The sequence below is a fragment of the Drosophila nasuta genome, chromosome 2L (assembly GCF_023558535.2).
Source record: "Drosophila nasuta strain 15112-1781.00 chromosome 2L, ASM2355853v1, whole genome shotgun sequence".
NCBI lineage: Eukaryota > Metazoa > Arthropoda > Insecta > Diptera > Drosophilidae > Drosophila > Drosophila nasuta.
Window position 1 is genome coordinate 25,460,781 of NC_083455.1, and position 27,540 is coordinate 25,488,320.

Genomic DNA, 27,540 nt, shown 5'->3' on the forward strand with positions numbered 1-27,540 from the left:
AAACCAAGTCTCATAATTAAAAATTAAGCCATTCGCCTATTAGTTTTAACCCTCATTAACTTTAGATAAACTAATCTCCAAAGTAAACCACTCGCATTCATGGCCTTTTCTCTGTGTGTGTGTGTGTGTGTGTATGCGAGTGTGTGTTCGCTTGCTCGCGACCCTGCCCGAGGGGTGCCACGCCCCCACCGCCTTCACTGTGCACAGTAAGTTGACTCTCGACTCTCCACTCTCAGTTGTTCGTCCGCGCCTACAGTGCGTGAAAAGCTCATCAAATGCGAAGCAACGCCAACGAAATTTTTCTTATTCGCTCGGTTTTTTTTTTTTATATCTCTGCAGCCTTCTTCTTTCTTCAGCTGTACAAAATGATGTAGAAACAGGCCGAACCTAATAGTATGCTAAGCAAAGGAAAAAAAAGAATTAAAGGAGCTGCAAAAAAAAAGTACACAACTCGCAGCACAAAAAAGCGGAATGAACTCGGCGCAACAAGAGAAAGGAAAAATAATTAAAAACGCAACCTTGATGAAAATGAAATGTTTACAAAGACACAAGCGCACAAAATAAAGAACTGTGACAAGAAAAAAAAAAGAAACGAACTGAGCTGAAATTGTTGAAAGGCTAAAAAATAACACGAAAAAAAAAACACACTGAACTGAAACTGAGAAAAAAATACAAGCAACATTTGCGCTGCTCAAGCAGCGTCACAAAACGAAAACAAAAACGGATACACGCAACGGATGCAAAGTTTACTCAAGCAAACGAGACGAAGGCAAAGGCGAAGGCGGGGGGCGTGGGCGTGCGAGGGGTCGCTAGAGGGGCCCCAAGTAGTAGGGACGGTCAGAGGTTGGGGCAAAGGAAGGCAGCTAAGGCGAATCGCAGAATGCAAAGTCAGGCAAAAATTAACTAGAAATTTTCTTTTTAGCCAAGCAAATGGCAGTCGCTATTCAAACTGCCAACCATATGCTTCTCCCTCCCTCCCTCTCTCCTCTCCCCTCATCATCACCCGCCCAAATCAAATCCTCTTCCCAATCCTTGGCAACTATAAAGACTTTTCTTAAGCTCAATCCATAACCCGCAGCTCAGCTTGCGCTGTCAGCAGTCAAAACTTAATGGACCCCAACAAGCTTGAGAAAATAAATGTGCAAGAATATTTAAAAAGAGTTGAGAGATATCAGAAAGCAAAAATATAAATAATGAAAAAAGGAATTTTTACCAAATAATAGGCAAAGAAAAGGGATTAAATTATTTGTAATATCAATAAAGAATTCAAATATTAATTTGCGAAAGTATAGTAAAAAGTTGTGAAATAATAACTAACAACTAACAAAACAGTGCGGTACTATTCTTAAAATATACCAATGGTTATATTTGGTATATTGATATACCAAAGGTTATATTTGGTATATTGATATACCAAAGGTTATATTTGGTATATTGATATACCAAAGGTTATATTTGGTATATTGATAAAGTACTACATTCGAAGTAAATATTAAATTGAATGTAGTTCAAAATCAATATACCAATTATGGCTTTTGGTATATTTTAACACTTTTGTGGAATATTAATTTGGTATATTTTCAAATTAATACATTCTTTAAAAATATGTAGCGGGTATTTCGCAGTCGAGCACACCCGACTATAGCATTTGGTATATTTTTATTATTTTTCTGGTATATTAATTTGGTATACGTACGTGGTATCTCACAGTCGAGCACACTTGATGAACCCAAATCCTTGGACTTCGTTTGCTTATGGTAAGTATGCACTTTGAAAAGTTCACTTTATTTATTATTATCTATTTAGAAACTTACACAGTTTGCTGCTTGCATATGTATAATGTGTGTGTGTATATCAATTAGAGCTACTTATAGTTTAAACATTGGCTTTGCTCATGGGTTTGCACAATCTCTCTCTTTTTGTTTACAAACGATATAATAATAATATTAATAATAATAATTACAAAGCGCTAAAAATTGAGCAAATTACATGAAGCACTTGACTTTACACTTAAATATCCAAAAAACAAATTGTATACGATCCATCCATTCATTCGTTTCAAAAAAATAGCAAACGCGAGCAAACAATTACAAAATGTACAATTACAATTACAATTACAACAAAGCTGCCGAAGTGGCTAATAATTATATATTAATACGAGTATCTTGACTATATTTCATTAAACATTCTCACAAGTAATTGAATCGGATCGAAAAATGACGCAATTAATAAATTACACTTGTAACATTTTGCTATACAATTGCTGATTACAACTAATTAATAAACACATTCAAATCCTTCGAATCTCTCTTTTTGAATTGTCAATTGTCACTGCTCTCCTAATTGGCCGAAGGTCGATGATTCTGTTGCTGCTGCTTGGCGATGCCCGGATCTGATTTATTTTCACGTACCATCAGCAGAAGTTGCAACATAATGAGCGCCTCCACCTTGTCCAGCGGATCCATGAAGCCGCGCTGCAACCACTTGGGAATCGTGGTGCGTGCATGACTGAAGCCCAGCTTGTTCAGTATGTAATCCACTCCATACGGTTCGATGGACTTGCCAGCCCATGAAAGCAGTCGCACTGTCGGCTCCAGATGCCACGTTTGGCACTCAAAGTGCCGCCAATCTCGCACAAATGATTCGATATCAAAGCTGGGCAACTGCGCGGTTCCATCTGCTCCTGCTTTCGCCTGTGCTCCGCCATCCTTCACATCGCCTGCGGTCGTATTTGCTGTGCTCGTTGACGGCGTCGTTGCCGTCGTCGTCGCTGATGCTGTTGTCGTTGTTGTCGATGTATTTGCTATTGTTGTTCCTGTCGTCATGGTTGTCGTCGTTGTCCCACTATTCGTCGCGTTGGCCAAACTCGTGTGACTGCCGCCCTGCAGCGGCTCCAGGCTGCTCTTGCTGCCACTCATCTGTGTGCCCTGCACCGTCAGGTTCGTGTTGGAGGCACTCTTCTTCTCCTTCAGCAGGTCGTCCGTTAAATAGGGCTTGAGGTTCGTCTTCTGTGATAGATTCGGCGAGGCTGCACGTGCCGACTGTGCGCCCAGCTGCAATAATTTATGGAGTACAAGTTTGAGTAAGTATTTCTTATATTCTTTATATCCTCTATCCATTTGAAGTGGGCAGACAAAGGTGTTGAATGTAGGTGTGTGTGAAATGTGTAGTTGATGAAGATGAAAGTGTGTAGTTAAAAGGCAGAGGCATCTTGGGCTCTGTGAAGTAGGATCTATTTAGCTTGTATATTTTAGAGTATCCATCAATTTAATTTCCTCTACAAATGTGGAATTCTTTGTTGATTTAAAGACCAGATCTTCGAATTTTGTGGGTGGATAAATTTTGATAAAGTTGAAGTTGTACACATTAAGTGGGTAAAAGAAAGTGTTGAAGCTGTGTATAAAAGTATATAGATGATGAAGTTGAAAGTGTATAGATGAAGGCACGGGGCATCTTTTAGGTCTATGAAGTAGCAACTATTCAGCTCGTTAATAGGATTATCCATGAATTGAATTTCATTTACTAGTGCGAGAATCTTTGTTGGTTTGAACGCTAGTAAGTGCTCCAATATGATTTCTTAATATCTTTGGATGTTTGATGCGAATGGTGAGTAAGTTTTTATAAAGATGAAAATGTACATTCCTAATGTTGCAGGGTTTGTGTTTATGTAGTTGATATGAAATATGAAAGGATGAGATCTATGAAGTAGCAAATATTCAGCTCGTTAACTCCATCAATTCAATTTCATTCACTAGTGTGGGAATCTTTGTTGATTATAATATCAGTCAGTGCTCCAATGTGAATCCATAAAATCGTTGGATGTTTGATATGAATGTTGGGTAATTTTTTGATCAAGATGAAGATGTATATTTCAATTGGGCAGAAGAAGTTGTATAGAGGTATGTCCTTATGAACATGCAGTTAATGATGATGTTGATAGGATGTAGTTGAAAGAACGAGCCATCTTTGAAGTGTATAGAATATTGACTTTTCAGTTTCTTAACAGGATAATCCGCTAATTGAATTTACTCCACAAGTGCAGGAATCTTTTTGCTTTGAAGATCAGGAAGTGCTCCAATTTGAATGCATAATAATAATATGTTCGAATGATTGTTATGACTGCTGCTTGAGTTGTGGTAAAGATGAAGTGATACGTTGTTTCGGAATACAACACTTGGTTTAAGTAAATTGGCACACTATTATAAAACACTTGTGGACAATTTCTCCTCACTAAAAGTAACAGCACTATCTCACTTAAAAAAATGACGTTATAGTCAACTATACATACTTATTTATGTATAACTCATCTCGTAATATATCTATTGAAAATGTACATTAAAAAAAGTATGTACAGACAAAACTATTTTCTGTTCTCTACCCTTAAAATGTAGATAAAAAGGGCTGTTGATTTGGGGTTGAGCTTAGTGTGTTTGATAGTAAATTAAGGCTCGCTCTTGTTCGATTTATATGTGCAATGAATATGTGTGTATGTTGACTCACCACTTTCTCCTTCTCCGTGACATAGGAGGTGATCAAATCATGCAGAAAGAAGAAGGCATCCGCATCCACTGTGACAAATATGTGATCATCGAATTCGGTGATGAAACTGCACAAAACTTCGGGCTTTGATTCTGTTAATAAAATAAAAGTAAGTCAACTATATTATGTGACCTATAAAGTGTGAGTTTACCACTTGGTTCTGGTGTTGTTGGTCCCTGCTTGTGCTCTGTCTTGAAGTGCAGCTGCAGGCTGGGCAGCGCGAAGATGACTTCACGATTATGATTATGCTCCTGCGATTTGGCGGCGCTGCTGCTGCCCGAGGCACGCGTTCGCTCAATGGAATTGGAGGCAATCTCTCGCTCGCACTCCAGCATGGGGAAGCGATCAACAGCTGCAAAGAAAATATGTTATAAATAAATATTCAATAACTTTATTTAAAGACAACTCACCATCGATTTCGCTGTTGGCAAAAGCATAATGGAACCACTCGTTGAGTGTTTTGAACTGTGGCGGAAATATTATGTTGCGTGTGATGCGACTGACGATGGCCATCGAATGATTCTGCTGCTGCTGCACCTCTGTTGTCTGTCCCAAGCAAGAAGTCAATGTTTGGGTGACGAGCACTTCGCTGGTGTCCTCCAACTGTCGCGCTTCGGTGGCAAAGTTAATCGAAGGCGACTTCAAGCTGAACAACGCCCACGCCTTTGACTTGAAGTTGATGCCATGGAAGCAGGCCAACGAGATATTCTGGCCACGCAGCTCGACGGTGCCGCCAAGCACGTTTCCATGGCGTGGCAGGCGAGTGACCAGCGATGGAACCACCAATCCAATGGCCTGGGCCAGCGGCTTCTGCCAATGCCGATGATGCCGTGCATCCGTGTTGTCCACACCATAGATGTTGCCTACTGTGGCGCCCGTTGCTGCAGTTCCCGCTCCAGCTGCTGTTGGCAGCTCTCCATTCGGTTTCTTCTTGAGCTGCTGTCGCCGCTTGATGCTCGCAGTGCGATCCTGCAGACGCGGCTCGAGGCTGGAGAAGACGCGCTTCGATGACTTGAACTGCTGCGTGAAGAACTCTTCGAGTTTAAAGTACATCTTCATAAGATCCGCCGTCGTCGACTTGGATATCATGATCTGCAGCTGATCCCAGCTCAGATCGCCGTGTATAAAGATCAGCGCACGTGGCTGATCCTTGCCACATGCCGCAGCTTGAGCAGCTGTACGCCATTCATCCTTCATGGCTGCCGCAAATGTGCTAATGCGAGTCATCAGCACCGAGGTGCCCATGTAATCGAGACGCAGCTCCAGCGCCATGAAGCTCAGTCCCAACGTGTGATACGGCTCCATGCCCGCTTCCTCCTTGATGTGGAAGCGTTTGTTGATCTTGTTCACCTCGAAGCTGCCGCCCACAATGCCACCCTTGGCATCCAGCGCCGAGCCGCCGAGATAAATGCCAGCATACATATTCTTGTAGCCCGTGCTGCCGATCGAGAGTCGTCCGTCGGAGCGAAAGTCTTTGGTCAGCCAGACGACATTGCCACAAACGTTGCCAATGTTCATCTGCACATTCAGCTTGGTAAAGTTGACGGCAAAGATGACCAGCGTCTCCCAGGCGGTGATCTGATTCTTCTCCGACGGCGGCGTGCCCGATGACTCGGCACTCGAAGATTTGCCCAACGATTTGAGCTTACGCACAGCGCCATAGTGTCCCAGTGGTTGCATCGCTGGCGGCGTCGCTGACTGTGGCTGATTGTCAAAGTCCAGACGCAGTTTGTCCTTGCTGCGTCCCTCGCTGGGTGTGGGCGTGGCTGGTGGCACTCCAGTGGGCGTCTCACAGCCCGACTGCTGCTGCTGTTGCTGCTGCTGCTGATGCACACTCAAGTCACCGAGGAAGAGACGCCGCACAATGCGACGTCGATACCAGGCCTTGGGGGAAGGCCAAGATCTCTGTCAAGCGACGCATATCGTACTTGAAGCTGGCGCTGCCAATGTCCACAATCGTAGAGAAGCGTATGACAGCACGCGATTGATCCAGCGCACGCTTTGAACTAGGCAAAGGTTCGATGTACACTTTGCGACAGCGTGTAATGTGAAACTTGACAAATTCCACATTGATGCTGAGCGAATCCTTGCGTTCGCTGTCGCTCAGCGGCGAGAACTGCGTCTCCTTTGAGGTCTTTTTTGCCGCCATACGGATGGAAGATGTACACATTAAAGTCGGCCAAGCAGCCGGTAACACTCAGTCCGCCAGTTGGCAGCGGTTGCTCAGCATGCGATTGTGAATTGTGCTGCTGCTGCTGCTGTTGTTGCTCCTCATCGCCACTGCGCTTGGAGCTGAATACAATGTCCAGACTGGGCAATTGCAGCATACACTCGACACGCGAAACAGGCAAACAGCTAAAGCGGAACGTCGATGGCTGCATGTGGAAATAAACAATGACATCCACAGGGAACGAAGCGTAAGTCGCATAGTTGGCTGGCAAAATGTCCAGATTAACTGCAGCCTGATGCGAAGGCGTCACCGGCACGCTGTTGTTGTTTGCTTGACGCGTTGGAATCGGTTCAAGGGTTTGCTCGAGGAACTCGAGGATATGCGGCGATATGATTGTCTCCTCGGGAATGCTTTGCAACGTCATCCAAGCGCTCAACGTTGCTCGCTTGTTGCCTAAGCGTCGCATGTGTCCAAACGAAGTCGCTGAGCCGCCCGTTAAAGGAGTGTGCTGCAGTTCCTGCGGCTCTGGCAGCGTGCGCGATTGATAGTGCAGCTTGACATCGAGTCCGGGGATGTGGAAGATAGTCAAATCGGCAAGCAAAGCATTATTGTGAGCATTGGCATTGTAACGCAACTTGCTCTTGTCGCGCTGCCTTCTCGATGGCGTTGGACTGCCCCAATCGTTGCCAATGCTGCGCTCTCGCTTGTGCGACTTGACACTCGAAGCAGCTGCTCCCGAGGCTCCAGTATAGCCAGCACGTTCCTCTCCACTATTGTTCTCTTTGGTGTGCAGCACACACTTGCCCGAATTGACCAGCACTTTGACATCCAGCTCAAAGTCAATGTTTGGCTCCGGTTGCTGTTTCAGAGCATGCGCATGCTTCCTTCGCATCTCCACCGAGGTGCCATCCACATCGATTTCACTGGGCGTGCAATCGCCATGACCTCCAGCCGCTCGCCAGTCCAGCTCATTGTCCGCTGTCTCGGTATCGGTGTCTGCATTGGGCAACGAAGTCTGTCGCATGGCATCCGTGAAGGTTACTCTTCCCACTCCAGTCTTCAGCGAAGCACTTCGAGAATGACACGAAGCTGGCGTGCTCTGCAGACTGGAAATCTCATCGTTGGAGGCGATGGTGTCCAGGCGTCGTCCTGCGTAGCCATGGCTGCCATTGTCCAGCGGCAGCTCACGCGCTGTCATGCCAACTGCCACCCCAGAGACGCCAGCAACGCCTCCACTTCCTATGTATGAGTGAGAGCGACTGTAGTTCTTCAGCGAACGTCGCAGCGAGGGTCGCTTCCACTTCTGGATCATGTCGCGGCGGAAGTATTTGTAGCACACCGCCTGCAGCTCTTGCAGTCGGCGCTCCTCATGCGCCACCGTGTTGTGTGAGGCACCCAAGGTGCGCAGATCATTGATTATCTTCAGCTGCTCGGCCATCTCCTTCTCCATCATAAACGAACGCTTCTTCGAATCGATTGTTGGGTCAAACACAAACGCGGGCAGATTGTCAAACTCGCCACGTCGTCGCACATACGTATCGCGACAACTTTGATCACCCTCATCACTATCGGGAGATTCCATTTGCGTTTCGTCCTCCTCGAAGCCCGTGAGCATGGTGAGCGTGTGTCCCAGCGAGGACAACTGCTTGCCAATGTTCACATCCAAATGGATGTCCACACCTTCCATTTGCCACTTGACATTCAACAGCCACTTGGCATTCTCGCCCTTCTTGGCTGCCGTCGTACGCGAGCAGACCTCAAAGGTGCCCTCGGAGACAACGCACACATTCATAATGGGCTCCACGCTGCTGGGCTTCCAATCGTCCAGATTGGTTTCGAAGTCATCGGCAAAGCGCAAGCATAAGCCCTGGAACTTGCCTTTGGACACAAGAGAGCCCGAATTGCAAGCCGATATGATGGTGTTCTCCAGCGTAATGACCACAGCGCCCTTGGCATCAAAGTCCTGATGATACGAACGCGAGCCATAGGACTGTAAGGGAAGATTTGTTAATTAGAAATCTTTTCATAATGAGAAAATGTACGATGAAGACAGCAGCAGCTGTAGAATTAAATTATTACTGCTTATGATTAATGAATTAGAAAACCTTTAAAGTAAGAGCATGATTATTGCACTGAAATTATCAACGATATAAGCATTATAATAAACGGACAGACTAGCAAATATTCTTGACTTCAGCTGTTGATACTGTTGATTAAAATGAGACGATTCCTTATATATATCCTTAAACTCTATGGACTCTAAAGCAAGTACAATAATAATTAGCAACTATTAAACATTTACTTTTTGTAAAAAAATCACTTCTAATACATACCACAGTATTGACCTGTTTGAGTGGCAAACAAATGCCCATATCCTCCACAGTTAACTGCAGGAAGAGTGTCGACAAATTAGAGCTGGCAATCTGTCCAAAGGCCACGCGATCAAACACCTGCTGAGTGGTGTGAGGCGTGTGATCATAGCAAAGATTGGCACGCTTCTCCGCCCAATATTCGTAGGCGTTCTTGTAGTTCAGCCAGACCAATATGGCCTTATCCACGGCTATCGGCTGTACGTAGACCAGGGGACGCTTAAGCGTCAGCAATATGAGCTCCTTGTCTTCGTTGAGCAGCTCATCCTGGAAGGCATTACGCAGACCGATGGTCGTATGGAAAAAGGCATATTGCTGGAACTCCGGCTCGGCCTCATCAAAGATCACATTGCGTATGATTTGGCCCAGCGACAGATTGAAATCGATGTGCGCCTTAAAGAACAGTTTTCGATTGCTCAAATCACCCAGATTCTTGACACGATTCGACAGCTGCAACTCCAGTGTGCCTGTTTCGAAGCGCACAGCCGAAGAACATGGCGTGGTCGCAGTCAATTGAATGCGTTTCATCGATATGTTAATAGAGAATAAGATGCGTTTCAATGTCGACTCCTGCACACTTGCACTGTCGCCACTCTCCTCAGTCCAAAGTGGGACAGGCTTCTCGCCGCCGTAAACCTTTTGCAGCACCTCGTTGATCTCACGCATGAAAACCTTTTGCACAAAGACCAAATGATTGAGCAGATCGGTGGTCAGACATCGCTCGAATTCGCCAATCTCAGCGCTGGCATTCACATAGCCGCCTTGCCGTAACACAATGCCCTCAATGGTCTCTGTGTGCTCCTGTCGATTGTCTGGAATATACTCTGCGAGCACATGGACTGGCGGCAGTCCAATACAAGCCTCCGAAGGCAAGTTCATTTCATTCTGCAAATATAGGAATTAGTAAAGACACGTTTATTCAAACAACTGTTTGACTCACCTGTATCTTGGTGTTGAAGCTCAGCGTATGCGTGGGCAAATCAATCACAAACTTGGCTCGCTGTCCTGTCACCCCCATGGAGCTGACGTGATTCATGCGATACTGCGCCTGCAGCGAAGGCAAAAGCGCTGCATTGATGGACAAACTTTGGAGCAGCACATTGAACTGCATCACCAGCGGCTGCAGCAAGCCATTCTGATTCGCAGTCGCTGGCTTGGTTTGCGCCAAACGAGCTGCTCTTCTCGCTGCCATTTGCGGCTGTTGCTGTGCGCCGCCAGAAACTGTGCGCTCTCTCATCTCACTCGCTGTGCCGACGCCGCTGCCTGCACCGCCCGAGTTGCGCGCATGGAAAGGCGACTCAGGTTCCTCAGCTGTGTGCGAACGCAGCGTGGAACGTCCCGAATTCCTTTTTACTCTCAATTCTTGCAGTGTGGAAGACAGTTGCTTCGAACTGCGCGTCATCATGCCGTGCAATGCCACCGGATGTTGGGGTATATCAATGTTGACAGCACCTATGGAAAGCAGGCCGCTGTTCTTGTCTTTGCCACGCTTCGAGAGACTCGAATAAAGCGTTTGACTCTTGCCCACAGTCACCTTAACAACAGTTCTGTAAAAGATAAAGTAAAGCTTAATAAATGCACATTAAATGGGGGCGTTCAAAGTACTTACTGCTGACTGGGAGCCACGCCCTCGAGCAGCACAATCATGGCACGTCCCACCTGCCCAGTGAGCGAGCATTCCAGAGACACTGGACGTGCCTTTTTGCGCCATGTCGCTGTGCTGTTTAGTGTGGTAATCTCCGACTCCAGCTTCAATCCGGAGAGCGTTGCCAGCAGTCGCGTCTTGTGTATCTTGGCAACGCCAAAGACAATCAGTCGCGTGCGCTCCTGCGGCACACCATCCAGCAAATGCATATCGCGATGCTGTGGCAATGGTGTAGGTGCAATTGTCAAATTGTCATCGTCATCATTATTGCCAAACGTTGTCGCCGGTTTCTTGTGCTCGTTCAACGAGCTGCGCTGCACCACAGTCTTTGTCTCTGGCATTGTGCCATACAACTCCAGCAGATGATAAATGGTCTTCCAGCAGTTGGGTGTCTCCAGCAGCGGCGGCATTGGCGCCATGCCCGATTTAGTCAACGTATTGTTGTAGTCGCCACTCACACTGGTGGCACAACCGCCATTCAAGGATGCCTTCGACTCGGTGGACATCTTGAGAATGTTCTGATCATGCAGCGAGAGTGTGGGACTGTCACGCAAAGGCGACGAACTCGATTCATTCAAATTCGTGTAGCCCAGTTTGCCCTTTACCGATTTGCCCGTGGAGCGCAGCTTTTGTGCAAAGCTCTGGGGTCGATTCTTGGCATTGGGCGAAGGCGTTAACTGTATTATGGGAGCCAAGCCGCTGCCTCGACCCCGTGTTGTGGGCATCGTGGGCATTGTCTCGTTGAACTTGTCGTAACGCTCATCCGAGAAACTCTCTCCATGTCCAAATCGCTCGGCCACCGAGGCAAAGGGCAGCAAATCCGTTGGCTCTGAAGCTGTGTATAAAAAAGACATATAATTAGCTTACATTAAATTCAAATTTTCTTCATTTTCACTCACCCAAACTGCACTCATCCTTGGTCTGACTCTTCTTGCTCAGCTCTGGCTGTTCGTGGAACTCGTTCTGCGCATCCTTCACATTCTGATACATGTTGCAAATCTGATGCAACAGTCGAAGCAGCGGCATATTCACCTGCTGCGAAATGAAGCGCACATTAAGGCTGAAGTTGACCACAGTGCTGGTGTGTTTCTTCAGCTGGCGTCTCGACATGTAGATGACATTCTGTCGCGCCTGATCCACCATGCCATCGGACATCTTCAGCACCTCAAGCTCAACGCCAACGCGTTCGCACAGAAACAGTGGCGTATCCATCATAATCGATGCACGTCCTCCATTGGATTTCTTGTTCAGCTTGGCAGGCTTTGTATTTGTGTTGTTCTTCTTATCGCCCGCCTCGCTGACCACAATGTCCACGCGTATCGAGTCAAAGGTGCCAATGAGCGATAGATTCGTCCCAAAGTTCTCCAGCGACGAGATGTCCGCATTCGAGAACTTGTTAATCATTTGCTGTGGCATTACGCCGAGGCATGTGAGGAGCGGCTCAAAGATTAAGTGAGCATCCAGCAGCTTAATAGAATCTTGCATAATGCCACTGCGAGTATGCGTCTGTCCCGGCATTTTGGGGGGCACAGGACGAGCGTGTTCCTTTTCGGCAGAATGCTCTTTTTTCTTGTTGTTGTCCTGCTGCTTGGCCATCCAGAAATACAAGTCTTCCTTGTGATTTTCAGCACCCAGCCAAAACTTGTTCACCGAATTCGTTGAGCTCAACGAGCCCTCTTGCAATGCGCCATATTCTGAAGGAAAATTTAATTATTAGCAATCAAAGTTAGTCAATAAATTGTACTTCTTAGCTTACCAAACTCAGGCATCTGCTTCTCAACCAGATTCGAGATGATGGGCAACATTTGTATGCTAGAACGAGATGAATTGCCATGTGAATAATTCGAAGCTTTGCTGTGCACTTTGCTCAGACTTGATTAACATATTTTGGTAGCGACGACATTGTGATGCAATGGACAAGGGTTTTTGTATGAAAAGAAAAACACAACACAGGCAAATGACATTAATATATATTAGCATACATGCACAAGCATAAAAGCACATCTACAACTTACCCACGACGTGTGTGATGTATATTGGGCGATGTCGAAGTCGAACGCTGCGATGCGGGTCCTTGATGAGCTGCTTCATGGGCATAGGACATGCCTCCATATTGGGAGTTGTCTGTACAGTGAAAGGAATTTAAAACAATTGAGTATTTGCAGTTCGACTTAAAGAGTATAATATGGCATATCAATTGTGCACTATTGTGGAGTTATAGACAACAGAATTGATATAACATTTGTGTGCTGTGTGTCCAGCAATCAATAGAAGAGAAAAGCATTTACTAATTAAAAACCAAAAAAATAATTACTGCACACACAACACTTTTTTGCTAACATAGAATCAAAATTTTGGAAAGATAGTATAGCCAGAAGTAGAAGACTGAGTAACATTCAATTTTTGAGTACATAATGCAAACGCAAGGCATCAAACAATATGAAATCATGAACACTTAAAGCGTTTTCGTAAAGGAAATATGTGAGAAAAGTAGGAAATAAGGAAAGTTAGGGTAGTTTTTAGAGAGTAGAATAGTTAGAATAGAACATTTAGAACGCATTATAGAACTGTCTTTAAAGTAGCAGGCAGATAATTCTATAACACGCAGAAGTAACAACAGAAAACGTGCATAAATTAAGAAACAAGAACAGTAACAATAAGAACGAAAACGATAACGTTGACGAGAACAATCTATATAGCTATATACAATATCATAAAGGTTATAACAAAAGGAGATAGCTGCACGCCTGCATTCAGGCGTGACAGCTGAGCAGCGTTAATCAAAGGAATACCAATGTGAGTTCGATGATGCTGTGTTTGCCCAAGTAATAAAGCATTCTCACTCTCTTCCGGATGCTCGCCGACGCCAGCATAGGCGCCCATTTCAACATCACCTTCACACTCATCCGCCTCGCACTCCTCCTCGTTCTGCGGGAACGAGAATGTCACATTGATGGGCCTGGCCAACTTATTCTTGTACTGATGTTCGAATAGAATGGGATTGTACAAGGTGTTCTTCCACTGGCGACTCAGCACAATGATGCCCTAAAGAGATGGTGAAATAATTAGCTGGAGTTGATATAACTTACTATATTTACTCACCTGTCGCAGCGTATTCAGGTGCGGCACCTCGCCATGCTTGAAGATCTGCTCGGTGCGCTGAACGCCTTCGTCCAGCACCAGCTTCTGCATGATATAACACAATTGACAGCTGGGATCCTCCTGCAGCGTCTTCGACAGCAGCGTGTAGTTGTTTGCATAGCGACTCTAAGGAAGAACAAGGAATTAGTAAATGAATTTCACACGTATTTCGTTGCCAACCTTCTTAATCTTTGGATTGCGCTTGATCTTCTCGTTCTCCATGGCATCGGCCATGAGGCAAGCTGCAACTGCTGTTTGTCGCGTGTGCAAAGCCTTCAGCAACGCCACAATTTTAATGGCCAAACGATTGCTTGGATTCATCCATGCCGTGATTGCAGGCGACGCTGTGCTGAGCAGATTCCAATCGAGTCGCGTCAAGTCAATCTTGCGTGTGATGGGCACACAAGGAGGCGCAGCAAAATTGAACCAAACCGATTTAAGCTCAATCACACACGAAGAAGTCTTGTCGGTGCCTTTAACATTCGAGAGCGCCTTGTCATAACCATCCTTGGCATCTTTGCCAGCGCTATTTGGCTTCTGGGCACCAGAATTAAGTCCACCGGAGCCTACGCCCTTCTCCACATCCTCATCGGGTGGTGGCTTCGCTGCACCTGGTGCAGAGCTATCTGTAGCCTCGGGAGTATGCTGGAATTTCTCTTTGGGAGTCTTGGGTGTTGGTGGCTTCTTGGTAATCAAACGCCAGGCAGCTTCCGCCTTCGATGTGGCACCTGTGGCATCTGTTGAGGTGGCAGCTGCTTCATTGCTAGCATTACCCGATGCCACAACCAGTTCGTTAAGATTGAAGCCACCGCCAGTTGCCGTAACTCCTTCAGCACCAGCTGTCATCTCGGCCAGCTCCTCTTTGCTGTTCTCCGACTTCTCAAAGTGTGAACGCTTTACGATCTTCATGCCCACGCCTTCGAGACCGCACTCGAACATGATGTAGCCAATGCTCTCAATGCCCGTGCTCTCGGGCATCTTAAGGCACTCGAAGAGCACTTTGCTCTTGTGCTCTGGAATTGCAGTCACAATCACTGGCGTCTCTGGAGCACACGATTGGCCCTCGGTCTTCAGACGACGCAGCTGCGCATGCGCACGTCCAATGTCCAGTGTGATGACAAGTTCTTCCAGCTGTTTCTCTGACGTCTCAATAAGTATAGGTTCACCCTGAACATTGTCGGGTCGCGTCTGCGAAGAGAGATGTGCTAGCAACGCTCTTGTGCCTTTCATTATGCCGCCCTTCTTATGACTGCTGCCCGATTGCACCGCCTGCTGGATGTAGACGTTGTGCATGGAAGCACGTGTGGTTTTGCCCAGATGGAACTTCGTGGAGATGCCCTCCATGTAGAAAGTTAACAACGACACGCAGCTCAAATCCTGTTAAATATTTTCCCATTAGCAATTTATTAAAAAAAAGTTAGTGACCTTTGCTTACCTGCACATTGTCCAGCGCTGCCACAGAGATAATCTCCTCCACAATCGATGACTGCAACATGGTGATGCTCACCTTGGGCAGCACAATCAGTCCTTGGGTCTTGGTCGAAATACTCTCCTCATACACATCGCTCAAGAAGGAATCGCCAGGTCCTTGCAGATGACGTTCAGTCGTCGATCGCTTGGAATTCGAGTGTACTTGCGACCAATAGCTAAGACTCTGATCCCGCTTCAGTATATTGTCGTTCTTCACTTTGGCTATGCAGGAGGCGTGTATAAAATTGACCACCGAGAGCAGATGCATCGACTGTATAGTCGGAATGGCTGCCTCGACCATTCTGTAAATAAAACGAAGGTTCAATATTAGTGAAGATATAATGGAAAGAATAGATAAAATATATTAATCACAGTTTAGTCAGCAAAATTTCGTCATGTTATTAAAACATGCTGGTTTATAAGAAGCATAGAAACCGCAGAAAAAACAATAAAATGAAGTGGAATGTATAAATATAAGAAAATAAATATCGTCTACATTCCATACGACAATTAAACCCTTATTGAACATCGAAACAAACAAATAGCTTTGCGCTTTTATGCTATATTAATATTCATAAAGCTTTACAATTTTATTTTTTCTTATCAAAAGAAACTATTAAACATTAAATTAAGAGAGTAACTATAACGTTAAGCTAAAAATTAAATTTCCTTATCAATCTCTCTTGCTGCTAGAAGAATTTGTAAAGACAACATTAAGTTTAAGAGTCTAAAATCATTCAAGTTTCTCTGAAAGCTCACAGCATTTATTTTAAATCAAAGTCAACCAATGGGAAATAACCAAAACTATCGTTTGATGGCACTGAAATAACATAAAAATTCAAGTAGCGAGTTATATAAAAATGTTGCTATTTCGACTGACTCTGCTGTTATCCTTAATCTGCTACCTGGCAGCATATCCTGTGGTAAATGCTTTACAATCTTAAAAGAATTATCAGTTAATCGTACAACTAAACTAGGAAGTGCCAGTGGAGCCAGCAGGACAAAAGAATCGTCCCATCGCACTAGATCCAGCTGATTATCCTGATTTAACCAACGGTCTAAGCGATGCTGAAGTGGAGTCGACGCTCAACGGACTTTCGTTAGAGGATCTAAATGCACTCAACAAACTTTTGGATGATGCCAACAATGGACCGGTCGAATTAGAGGGTAAGCAATAGTTTAAACCCCAGCTTATAGATATCCGTAACATTTTCCTATCCAAAGCAAGCGAGTCTAAGGGGTCATCATAGGCAGGCAAAGAAACAGCACTACGAAGAGATGGAAAACACCGATGATGAGCAATCCGTCAACGACAATTGCCACGATGAGGATGATCTGGACAAGGAGAGGGATCCGTGCACCGTGCGACCCAAGTGCAACAAGCAACCAACTTGCCCTTCTACAAAACGTTGCACTTCGACCAGAAAATGCTTTACCACATCCTGCAAATCTCTGGATGGTCTGCTGAACATTAATTTCGACGGGGAACGCAGCAATAAGAAGTATAGAAAACTTAATGCTAAGCCACAAGAGGAATGCGATCCAGAGGATGTGTTGTGTATACAACGCAATCGCGATAAGGCCAAGCAGCGACCTAATATGCAGGACTTTTCTGATATGTCACGGGATCAGGATCAGGGCAACAACATTGACAGCCTCGAGAAGCTGGCAGCGGAAGCTCATCAGGATCAATCTTTGGAACTGCACAAAGATCTAGATGGGTGGCAATCTAAAGGTGAACCTTCCGCAGATATTTTCAACTTGGATCCCTACAAAGTGCCCAATGTAGATAGCAGTGGCAATGCGAACGACCTAAAAGAGTCCCCCAAGCTGACAGGCTTGATTGCCGAGGACGAGGGACAACCATCACAGAGCGAGGAGGAAGCCAAGCCAGGGGAGGTTGAGTCACCCTACGAGCGACATCAACTAGCACGCGTGGCACACGAGGATCACTTAAAGGCTGACGAGGAGCAGCAGCCTGAAGAAATAGAGGACAATAGACAGCTGAATGCTGCCCCTGCGCTGTCTCAAGAAAGATACAACGATGATCTCGAGGTTGAGGCAGGGGAGCCTCATGGCAACTTAGCAGCCAACGAAGGCAATGAAGGCGACAGGTTGGCGCCCTAAATACACATTATTCAGAAGAAAGCCACTCACAATTACACACCACACTCAACACACACTTCAATGTCCTATCCTGTTGCAATCCTGCAGTTTTATTGCCCAAAATGCACAGGAACCGATGCGTTATGTTATCCAAACGGATGATGGCTTGATCCAGAGCGAGAATGAGCAGGGAGAGCACAAACTGCGCACGGATAAACAACACAGCGAAATGCTTAACTTTGCTACCTATCAACTGGCCAAGGAAGCCAATCCCCAACTAGAGTTTAAGCGCTTTAAGCGCGACAACAAAAAGACAGACGATGCACCCGAGGTTCGTTTGAGAGAATGGGAACAATAAGTAAATGATAATCAAATTTATTTTCACAGAACTCGAATGAGAGCTATCTGAAGAAGCTGATGGACTCGTTTCCTCGGGATCAGGTCAGCCAAAGCAATCTGAACATTGCCATTAGGGAGGCGAAACGCGCTCACCTACGCGTCAAGCGTTGTTAACTTTCAATTATGATTTATATTTTTTATGCACTGAGTTCGAATAAAATAAAATAATAATATAACGCACTTACCGTTGCAATCCCTCGAGAAGCAGCGGGGTGAGGAAGACATTCATCTGCCCCTTGAGTCGGGCCACCACTGAGGTGCAAGCGGCGCCGCCTTCTGCCTGCAGACTCATGAATTCGCCATCATCGAAGCCATTTGTGGTCTTATCCGACTCCTCCTCCTTCAGCAGCACACTTGGATCCCAGGGATGCGACTTGGGGCCACCCATAAACGTGGCTGAGCTGTTGCTGCCCGTGCTGTTCTCATAGCGTGGCACCACTTTGATCTCCCGCCAACACGAGTACAAATCAAAGTGTGGCAACATTTTGCTGCCAATGTACGTGAGTCCACCATCCTCGTTCTCATGGAAGAGAGGCGTGGAGAAGACATCGGGACCGAGAGGGAACGAGCAACCGTTCCAATTGAAGCACTTAACCTGCGACAGGTGATTCAAGTAGCTGGCCATGAGCAACGGTGAATCGATGATGGGTCGATTGACCTGCTGATGCAGATTGACCAAAGCCACATCTTCCTGCGACGACATGGCCGAGATGAAGGAGTTGGAAGACAACGATGGTGTGCCTGAAGAAGAACCACGCGAATCCGCCTGTGAAATGCAGAGCAGAGATTGCAAATTAACGATGGTAATCAATTAAATAAATGCGATTGCTACAACAAAAGTAATTATTCAGACCAAGTGGCACAAGCACAAGTTGCGGGTTGATGGAAAAAGAGTGCATCTAAAAATGATGTTAATCCAGATGGTAAAATTACACTTAAAACTAAACTAGAAATTAATTCATCTTAGACTAGTTCCAAGGACATGCACAAGTTTAGAGCATGCAATCAAATTGAAAACTGATTTTGTAGATGAGAAAACTATATTAGAAGACATAAACTGTCTCTTAATTTTCTCCCCTGCAAACTTCGGTTTATCCGAAGATTAAACTTATTTTGTTTATAATAAAACTAGAGTCGAAAAGAATTGCACTTGACTGAACATTAAGATTGTTTTTTTGCTAACAAAAAGATTCAATTTAAATTGCGCTACGTGGTTAGTTAAAGAGTTAATTAGTTTGGTTATGGCTTTTTTTAAGATTTGTTTTTTTTATTGTTTTTTGCTGTTACTAAAAACTACTCACATCGTGAACAAAATGTCGGTACTCGGGTCGTGATGAGATATTTGTTATTTTTCTTATTGGTGTGGCAAGACCGTGTATGCGTCTCGCGTCTTCGTTCTGGATGAGTTTTTGTTTTGGTTAGTTTGTTCGATTTTAATTATTTAGTATTTGGTTTTTGGATGAACCGAGAGTTTGAGTTTGTGGAGAGGAATAGAATTTAGGTGTGGATTTTATATATATATAGTTTTAAATTACAGTTATAGAGAGATGTAGATAGATAGATAGAGAGATAGAGAACTTAAGAGATACTTAAGAGAAACATGCACGAATACGAATATATTATATATATCGTCTTAAGTTCAAGTTCCGAGACGATTTGAGAGTTGAGTGAAAGTGAATTAGAAACTTGGCCTCAAAAGCAGCAAAGCTAAACGCCGTAGGTGTACATATGGTATATACATATATAGTTGTAACATATGATATGTATGTATATATGTATAGTAAATACGTAAAGACCTAACATAGAGATACTTAAAGTGGTTTAGCTTAAACTTGACTATGTTTACCAGTTCTGTGGTGCTCTGTGGGCGCTTTGGCAGCGTTTTGTTGCTCTCTGGTGCATGAATCTCCAGATCGCTGCGATATGTGGGCAGCGTGTGGCTGCCATTCTCGTTCTGAGCACCAATGCTAAAATTATAGTGATGTTAATAAAGTGTTTTCATAGAAATCTTCCAAGTAGTTACCTCAAGTCCGAGGAGAAGCGTTTCTTGCCCGACAATATGATGGAACCATTGCCGCTGCGCTGCTTCATTGAACCGCGCTGTGACATCACATTCGATATGTCCTCCTCTGCGGAGAAGAACATCTCTGATGGATTCTCTGATGTGAGCGATATGGTGCGCTGCACCTCACGAGGCAGCTGATCGCCAGCATGCAGCGCGATGTCCGCGATTTCAAATTCCAGCGGATGTGAATGTGGCGCCGAGTGCGACATTTCATCGGGCATCTTAAAGAACACAAATATTAATAAGAAATTCTTTGCAAAACTGTTCTTTAACTAGCTCACCTCGTGGTCATCATCGATGGCCACCTCGCCCGTCAGTCTTGAGTCCGAAATGCTTGTCTTGGGTGGCGAGACGCGCAGTCTATGCGAATCCGAGCCACGTCTGTGGCTGCTCGCATTGCCACCATCAACGGAATCATGTTGTAGCTGCAGCTTCTTCGAAGGACTGTCCAACAGGCGTGCATAAGGCACCTCAACAGAGGTCTGTCTAGTGCAAGTGTATCGCTTGCTGCGTCGCTCCAGCGTGTTGGGCGAGCCAATGCTTTCTCGCGACTTATTCCGGGTGCTGCTCAACTCTGGTTTCTCTATAACTCCGCCGCCAATTTTAAACTTGGCTCCATCAGGCAAGGCACAGAGTTCGGATTTCTTTAGGCTACCATTGCGCAGCTCCACAGCGGGTCTATAAAGCTTGCCCTTGCCATTAAAGTCCGCCGAGTCGTAGAGCGACACGCAGTGCAGACTGTAGGGTGGAGTGTGGAAGACCAGCTGACCCTGATGCAGAATGCTCTCGCCAAAGCCAAAGTCCTTGTTGTTGTTGATAATACTAGAGAGTTAAATAATAAATTACTATTACTATTATTCAATTTCAAACTATATTTCGATACTCACAAATAGCGCGCAATGTTGTAATTGTCGTTGACATCTTGCGCCGTTGGCTTGAAGAACTTCTGCCCATTACGATTGCTGCCGAAGAAGGCGCAGCCACCAATGCATCCACAACGAGAGATTTCCGTGCTCGAGCTGAGAGCGCTGCCATTGTTGGACCACAGGAACCACAACCGCTTGAACTTGGCGTCGTGTTCGCGCAGAAAACTAAGCGAAAAATTAGGAATTCATATCAGAATTTCAAATGAACGAAAAGTCAATTTACTTGTGCTGCACGAGATGCAGCTCGTGATCGGGTATGGGCAGCGCAGAGGCGCCTTCCAACAGTATGGGACCGAGAGAAGTGCAGCCCACTTCCACCCAGTTCTCGCTGAGCTCAGCCACCTCTGGCGTGCGCTTGGCGGCATGAGGATCGGGGCAATTGTCACGCAACTTGCTGCGAGCGCCTTCCTCGCGTGAATCGCGACGCTGTGAGAACGAATTGGAGCTGCGCTTGCTTGTTGCCTTGTGTGCATAGTGAGAACTGCTTGGCGCATCCTGTGACTTCAGTGAATCCTGATCAGCGCGACGCAGCTTGCCAGAACGATTGCTGCCCGTGGTGTTGGTGTTGTAACTGCTGTTGGGCGCATTGCCAGCGTGCAGCATAAAGAGACGCAGCAAAATGGAGGGCAGCAGACCCGATATGCCCGACTTGACGCGTTGTCCATGCAGATTGCAGTTGGCCAGTCGAATGGGCGAAATCCAAGCATGCAACGCTGTTCCACTCTCAATCAAATACACATCCACCGCATCCACGGAGACACGCGTCATCTTGTACTTGATGTCCTCGGATGAGGGGCATTTGTATTTGTTTTCTTCTTTGGTTTGGGGGCACAGATTGCTGGGCACTCCGTGATGGCAGTTGCGCACTGTTTTCGGTGACTTTAGGCAGTTCTCTGGATCGATGGCTAGTAGTATGAGCGTCTCCAGGCCAGTGACCACATTCACCAGCTGGGGCAGCGTTAATTTTCCGGTCAGCTTGCCAAGTTGCACTTCCACCAGCCACGAATACTCCAACGTATCCTCATCGAGCGCACATCCCTCATTACTAAACATGGCGTGTCCTCGCACCTGAACAGCTGAGAGCATCAGATGGCCCTGATGAATGTGCTGATCGCGTCGCTGTCGCTGCAACGTATCCGAGGTTAGCAGATACGAGGGACTGACGAGCACCTGCAGCGTTGTCTCATGATAACGCTTGTTCATCTCGAAGCCGAAGCGTTCGATGAGCACCACCGGACAGGGTGGATCGTCCGGATTGCAGTTCTTCATCACATGCGCCTGTATGTCGTGTACAATGACGGAGACCATTACCTCCAGCGGTCGATAGAGACGCGGATCGAAGGGTTTGCGCTTCTCCTCGGGCGCTGTTGTTTCCGATATGGATTTGTTGGCCAGCTCTTTCTCCTTCGCTAGCAGCTGATCTTTGGGATTGGGTGTGGCATTGGGTTCCTTCAGATTCACATTTGATTGCTCCATGTCTGTAAAGCTCTGATCCTCGCCAAAGATGTTCTCCTTGAGGCTGATAAAGTTGCGCAACACATTGCCATAGGCCATCAGCACCGAGCTGCCAATCTCCAGCTCCACGGTCACATGATCCGCTGGCAGCGTGCCCGGATCGAATTTGATGTGCTGCTCAGGCAGTGATTGCTGCCAGTTATTGCTCACTGGGGACTTGCGTACCTTGGGTATGCGCATCGGACTGAGCAGTATTTCCTCCTTCTCGGGCGTCGTGATGTCCGCCTGAGGATCAGGTCCCAAAGGCGGCACAGGATGATACACATACTGTATGGATAGCGCTAGTATGGGCACCGCCCAGCAATCGATCCAGCCGGCGCTGCGCTGGCAAATCTTGCGCCACTTCTTCGTATACAACTCGGGACGTCGTATCAGTTTGCCCTCGCGGGTCAGCAGTCTTGCATTCTCGTCTATGGCTAGCACAATGGGACGCACCGAGGAGACCTCGGGCACGTACAGACTCAAGTCGAGACCCTCGCCATGGATCCAGAACTTGAGCGTCACAGTCTTGGGCAGGAAATCATCGAAGGGCAGCGCAAAGCTCATCTCAAACACATCGCCACAAAAGGCCAAATGATTATTCTCCTGATTGGCGCTGCTGCAATCGATCCAATTGTATTCATTGCACAGCATGAGTATCTCAAACTCATGCAGTCGTATATTAAAATTGCACGTGTATGGCACAAAACTGAGTATATCGGGTCGCGCCTTGTTCGCCCAATCTTCGATGAGATCCTGGAAGAAGCACTTGTGTTTGTACACAATGAACGCGCTCGTCTTACAGCCTGCGAGCGAAATGTTCCAATCCTGCGGTGCATTCCATTTAGTTGGGTAATGTATGCGCACCTTGTACTCCAGCGATTCGAACTCTGCTAAGCTGCGGAACTGCAGCGATGTCGTCGCCTCCACATGAAACAGTTGGCCCTGGATTTTGGACGTATAGCCATCGGCTAACGTTACCCAGGGTATTGTCACCTCCACATACGAGGCGGGTCCCACATTGATGTGCATGGCATTCGTCTCCTTCTCCTTGGAGAACAATATATCAATGGTGGCCTCGTTCAGCACGCAGAGCGTCACATCGAACGATTGATAGCTGCGCAACTCGCCCGGCTGTGGTGTGGGCGTCACTTCGGCCTCTTTCCAGTCGGATGGATAAAAGTATCTGTACAAATGATCACGCTGTCTGTCCGCCCAAGGACCATAGCTAAAGTCCGTGCCCTTCAGGCAGTGCGCATTGATGCCCCACACTGGTGGCGAGGGCTCCACAACATCTCCGTTCGCCAGCACGATTTGAACGGGGACCTCGGGCACCACGCCCGGCTCATCCATGTAGAAATACAGATCCATTTGGTTGGACATCATGACCACAAAGCCTTCGCCCATATAACGTGGTGGTTCATCAATCAATCCCGTGTACTTGGGACTGGGACAGAAGAGCACCTTGGCATTCTCAACTCGCGCCTTTACAAAGTGCATAAAGTGATCCAGCTGACAAACAGCTGGCTTCGTGCTGTAGGTGCAATGAGCTTCCTCCATGGAAATGGAGAGTGTGGTTGGCGTGAGGCGATTGCCAAAGACAAAACGACCCGAACTTATGTCAATCTTGATCACAGGTATCAAATCACGCCATGTTGTCGCCTGCATGGCCTCCGAATTCTTCACGGCATTAACTCGCTGACTTTGCCTCGCATTCTCCATGTTCATGTTGTGCTCTCGTAGTTTATTGCGCTCCTCAGTGCTTAGCACATCGTTGGGTATGAGCAGCGAGGGCTCCAGGCCAAAGGTCTTCTCCAGTTTGTCATAAAGATCTGAGCGATTGTAAATGTGCAGTTCGTAGCCATTCAACTGCACCGACAAACGCGTGTCCGAGTGCGAGAGATCTGCATAGGGAAATTATTAATTGCCGTTTAAATTTACATATTGAATCATTTACCCTCTGAGACATCTTTGGGCATATAGGAGCGCCACCAGCGGAATATAAAGTAGCCATCCTGCACACGCATCGTGTAGTCGAAGGTAATGTAGACAAAATCCCGGAACATGATCTTGCCAGCCAACGGATTGAGGGCTACCGAACCGATCTTGAAGTAGGCGCCTTTGATAAACCAACGATTCGCAATCTTTGTGATGAGCATGCCCACGAGCCGGGAGTTGTAAAAGTTGTTGTAGGTGACCCAGGTGATGGTGGTGAGCAAAGAGCAGATCAGCCATATCTGTGGACAGACGGTGCAAGGTGTAAATAACATTTAATTCAATTAAATTTAATGCCTAATGCCCAGCACACAACACAACAAGAGCGCGAACAAAAACGCAGTAACAAACTCGTTAGTTCGTTTTACGAGCTGTGTGATTATTCATCACTTAAAGTAAAGTCATTAGTCACAAATCTTGAATAAGCTATGCTGATAAAAAGCTCGGGATATAATTAGAAATTCGAGTAAGGAAAAGTTAAGAATATCTCAAAGCTTTCCTTAGTGCTTCGATCACGTTTCTCAACTAACTTTAACCGCAAATGTGATCTCTGGGAGTTATAGAATAAGTGTATTTTATAACCTCCCAACTCTCACTGCTAAATCGGTGTAATAAATATATTAGAAAATTTGAATTGAATATCTAATTAGTTTTAGAATGACGAAGAATAATAATTATAGTATTTTGAGCTATGCTGTACACAAAATTGCAGCCTCCTAACTCTTACCGACAAGGGAGTGCGTTTAAAATTCTGTGAATTCAGCTTAATAGCTTTTAAAATAAAGAAGCCAATTACTTATATTAAAATCATACATCCAGCAAAGTTTATTTTGTATATCAAACAGTATGCACTTGTTTGGAGGACATAGACACAACAGATGTAAAAGAAATTTAGGCCAGACCAGAAAGTGACCATCATCTACTCAAATAAACTGACGGGTACATCGCTAAATATGGCACCAGCAAAGGTGCATTTCTTTGCCTCCTTGATGACAGTGCAACCATTGACATTCTTGAATCGCATATTGTGACCCAGCGAAGCAGCAGCAGCAGATGCCGACTCCTCATTGAGCAGCTTGCGTCGGGCAGAGGGTCGAAAATATGCACGACCTGTGAATGGATTGACAAAGTCCGACCAGTAGCCATCCTGCATGAATTCCGTAGCATATTGCGATGCGATGAGAACAAATGATTTGATGGCACTATTCACATCGCCCTCGAAATACAGATTAAAAATGCTAAAGTTAATCGGTTCGGCAAGCTTCTCGCAGGGAATGACAAACTGTTGTTTCATGTGGTTCAACAGCAGCTTGGGACAAGGCACCACTTGGGCACGTATTGGCTTGACGCCATACCAGCCCAGGGAATTGTAATATTTAGTCAGATCGAATTGATCGGCGGTGGTCACCAAGTCCTGATAGGCTGGACCCACATTACAAGGCATATAGAAGTGATCGATGTAACGATTGCCCAGCAGCGGATACTGTGGATGTGCCTCCAAGTGCTCGTCTGGCTCCAACTCCTCCTGTTCGTCCATGTCCACCAGTATGGGATTGGGAAGACTGCTGCTGCTGGTGAAGCGAAAGTGCGGCTTGACCAGCAGGGCTTCCTTTAGGCAGCGACTTAAAACTCTCAATGATTGCATCGTGTACCAGGCAGGAATACCAAAATTTTTAAAAACTAGCAGAAAACAAAGCGATTCACAAAGTCTTCGGCGATATTGCTTAAGTTACCGATATTAATCAGATAGTAAAAAGAAAAATCTGACCAATGGTAATAATTTTGAATATCTTGTCTTGTATGTAAAAACAAAAGGTGCCTGATAAACCACATTTATTATTTCGCCCGTCTACTTATTGTCAATTTAGTTTGTCAATGAGAAGTTGATCTAGAACTCAGCCTGAAACTCTTTAATCATGATTAATACCTTATTAGTATTTTTTTGAAGAGGGAAATTACTAATAGTTCGTGGAAAATTAAATTTTAAATTTCATTAACATTAATTAAATTGAATTTTAATCAATTCTACCTTATTCAGTTCTGATTTTCACACTGCAACTCTTTAATGCAAGGCCAACGATCCTTTTAAGCTTTGATAATCGCTAATCGATAATCGCACAATTATCGACATTGTGGCGGCATGCAAATAAATATTTACAGTTCGACTTTCATATTGAAACTTTCATTCATCCGCCAATCGCAGCGCTTCAAGTGACTAGCTTATTAGTGTAGCTGTGTAAGTGTGGTATGTGTCAATGACCAAAACACATTAAGTGATAAGAGAAGCATTTGGAATAGCTGTTTTGCCAAGTGGCTGCGACGACTATTAAAGTGGGCAGCCGTCACCATACAGAAGCGAACGCGCTCGACGTTCATTTCGACATGCCTGTATGATGATAAAGCCGTCCTCGGTTCAATTCTGATTCTGATTCATGCTATCTCAGCGACTCGTCGCATGGCGTATTAATCAAACACGCACACAAATGCAATGCACGCATGTATGCAAGTGTAAGGGTGTGTGTGTGTGTGTACTCACCATGGGTGCATCGATTTTCATGTTCTCCAGCGGCACATTGTGTGTGCGATTCCAGTTGCCGACATCTGGGAAACCCAAAGGGAATCCATTGTCGCTTGTCTCCTCCACTTCCTCCATTTTGGCTGATTTTCTAGCCGATTAGTAACTTGGGCAGTGCAATGGGCGGGGGGGGAGGAAGTGATGTTATTTGCTTGGTCGTTTATTAAATTATCGATTCTTGTTGCGTAGGCGCACTTTACACATTATTGCAACTTGATTTACATTCATATATACATTTACATATATATATTGGCAGCTTTTTGCACATTTGCTTTTCTTTTCCTAAGCAAAACTCATTTAAACTCACACACGCACATACACACACACGCGTATACAAAGTTCGATTTTTCCCACTTTGTATTTGGAGGTCGTTGTTGTAGCAAAAAAGATTTTCGTTTGCGGTTTACACCCACTTTCGTCGCAGCTACGCTATAGCGAATATTGCAATTCGATACGCAATGTATTGCGCACACGTTTGGAAGTGTTTTTTGGATAATTAATTGCAACTATTTAGCGCGAAAATAATAAGAAAAAAATAATGTTGCACTAGAAACGAAAACACTCCCATCTTGTGCTGCTGCTTCTTCTAACTGAACAGCTGAGAGCTCGTGTAATCGATAACTGCACTGCAATCAACTTGTTTGAT

General features: G+C 45.5%; 3 protein-coding genes across 4 annotated transcripts; 1 reads left to right on the forward strand and 2 right to left on the reverse strand.

The window, feature by feature from the left end:
* Window positions 1-1,753: 1,753 nt before the first annotated feature.
* On the reverse strand, window positions 1,754-27,478 carry LOC132798970 (bridge-like lipid transfer protein family member 1). The gene is given in 24 exon segments (XM_060811022.1): window positions 1,754-3,053; window positions 4,501-4,631; window positions 4,691-4,891; window positions 4,950-6,429; window positions 6,431-6,679; window positions 6,681-8,699; window positions 9,043-9,963; window positions 10,019-10,625; window positions 10,688-11,558; window positions 11,623-12,417; window positions 12,480-12,535; window positions 12,739-12,847; window positions 13,516-13,768; window positions 13,826-13,990; window positions 14,045-15,241; window positions 15,300-15,636; window positions 18,025-18,605; window positions 19,686-19,806; window positions 19,863-20,125; window positions 20,186-20,726; window positions 20,792-20,995; window positions 21,054-24,228; window positions 24,282-24,561; window positions 26,856-27,478. Coding segments are annotated over 24 exon segments (15,387 nt in total). The 5' UTR covers window positions 26,973-27,478; the 3' UTR covers window positions 1,754-2,339.
* On the forward strand, window positions 16,069-18,013 carry LOC132798969 (uncharacterized). Of its 2 annotated transcripts, XM_060811020.1 has the most exons (5): window positions 16,069-16,257; window positions 16,312-16,501; window positions 16,563-17,448; window positions 17,549-17,771; window positions 17,828-18,013. In XM_060811020.1, the coding sequence occupies exons 1-5, from the start codon at window positions 16,195-16,197 to the stop codon at window positions 17,951-17,953; spliced, it is 1,488 nt and encodes a 495-aa protein (XP_060667003.1). In that variant the 5' UTR covers window positions 16,069-16,194; the 3' UTR covers window positions 17,954-18,013. The 2 variants fall into 2 exon arrangements, with proteins under 2 accessions (XP_060667003.1, XP_060667004.1); XM_060811021.1 differs by lacking the exon at window positions 16,069-16,257 and having other exon boundaries at window positions 16,365-16,501; window positions 16,559-17,448.
* LOC132790360 (uncharacterized) lies at window positions 25,116-26,193 on the reverse strand. The gene has a single exon (XM_060798862.1). It carries the CDS (start codon window positions 25,962-25,964, stop codon window positions 25,239-25,241), a length of 726 nt encoding a protein of 241 aa, XP_060654845.1. The 5' UTR covers window positions 25,965-26,193; the 3' UTR covers window positions 25,116-25,238.
* Window positions 27,479-27,540: the final 62 nt, after the last annotated feature.

Excerpts from the sequence above, each read along its gene's own strand:
- LOC132798969 (XM_060811020.1), top strand. The coding sequence starts at position 16,195 with ATGTTGCTATTTCGACTGACTCTGCTGTTATCCTTAATCTGCTACCTG. Across the intron at positions 16,258-16,311 it reads ACCTGGCAGCATATCCTGTG|GAAGTGCCAGTGGAGCCAGC; the intron begins GTAAATGCTTTA and ends CAACTAAACTAG. Across the intron at positions 17,449-17,548 it reads GAAGGCAATGAAGGCGACAG|TTTTATTGCCCAAAATGCAC; the intron begins GTTGGCGCCCTA and ends GCAATCCTGCAG.
- LOC132790360 (XM_060798862.1), bottom strand. The coding sequence starts at position 25,964 with ATGCAATCATTGAGAGTTTTAAGTCGCTGCCTAAAGGAAGCCCTGCTG.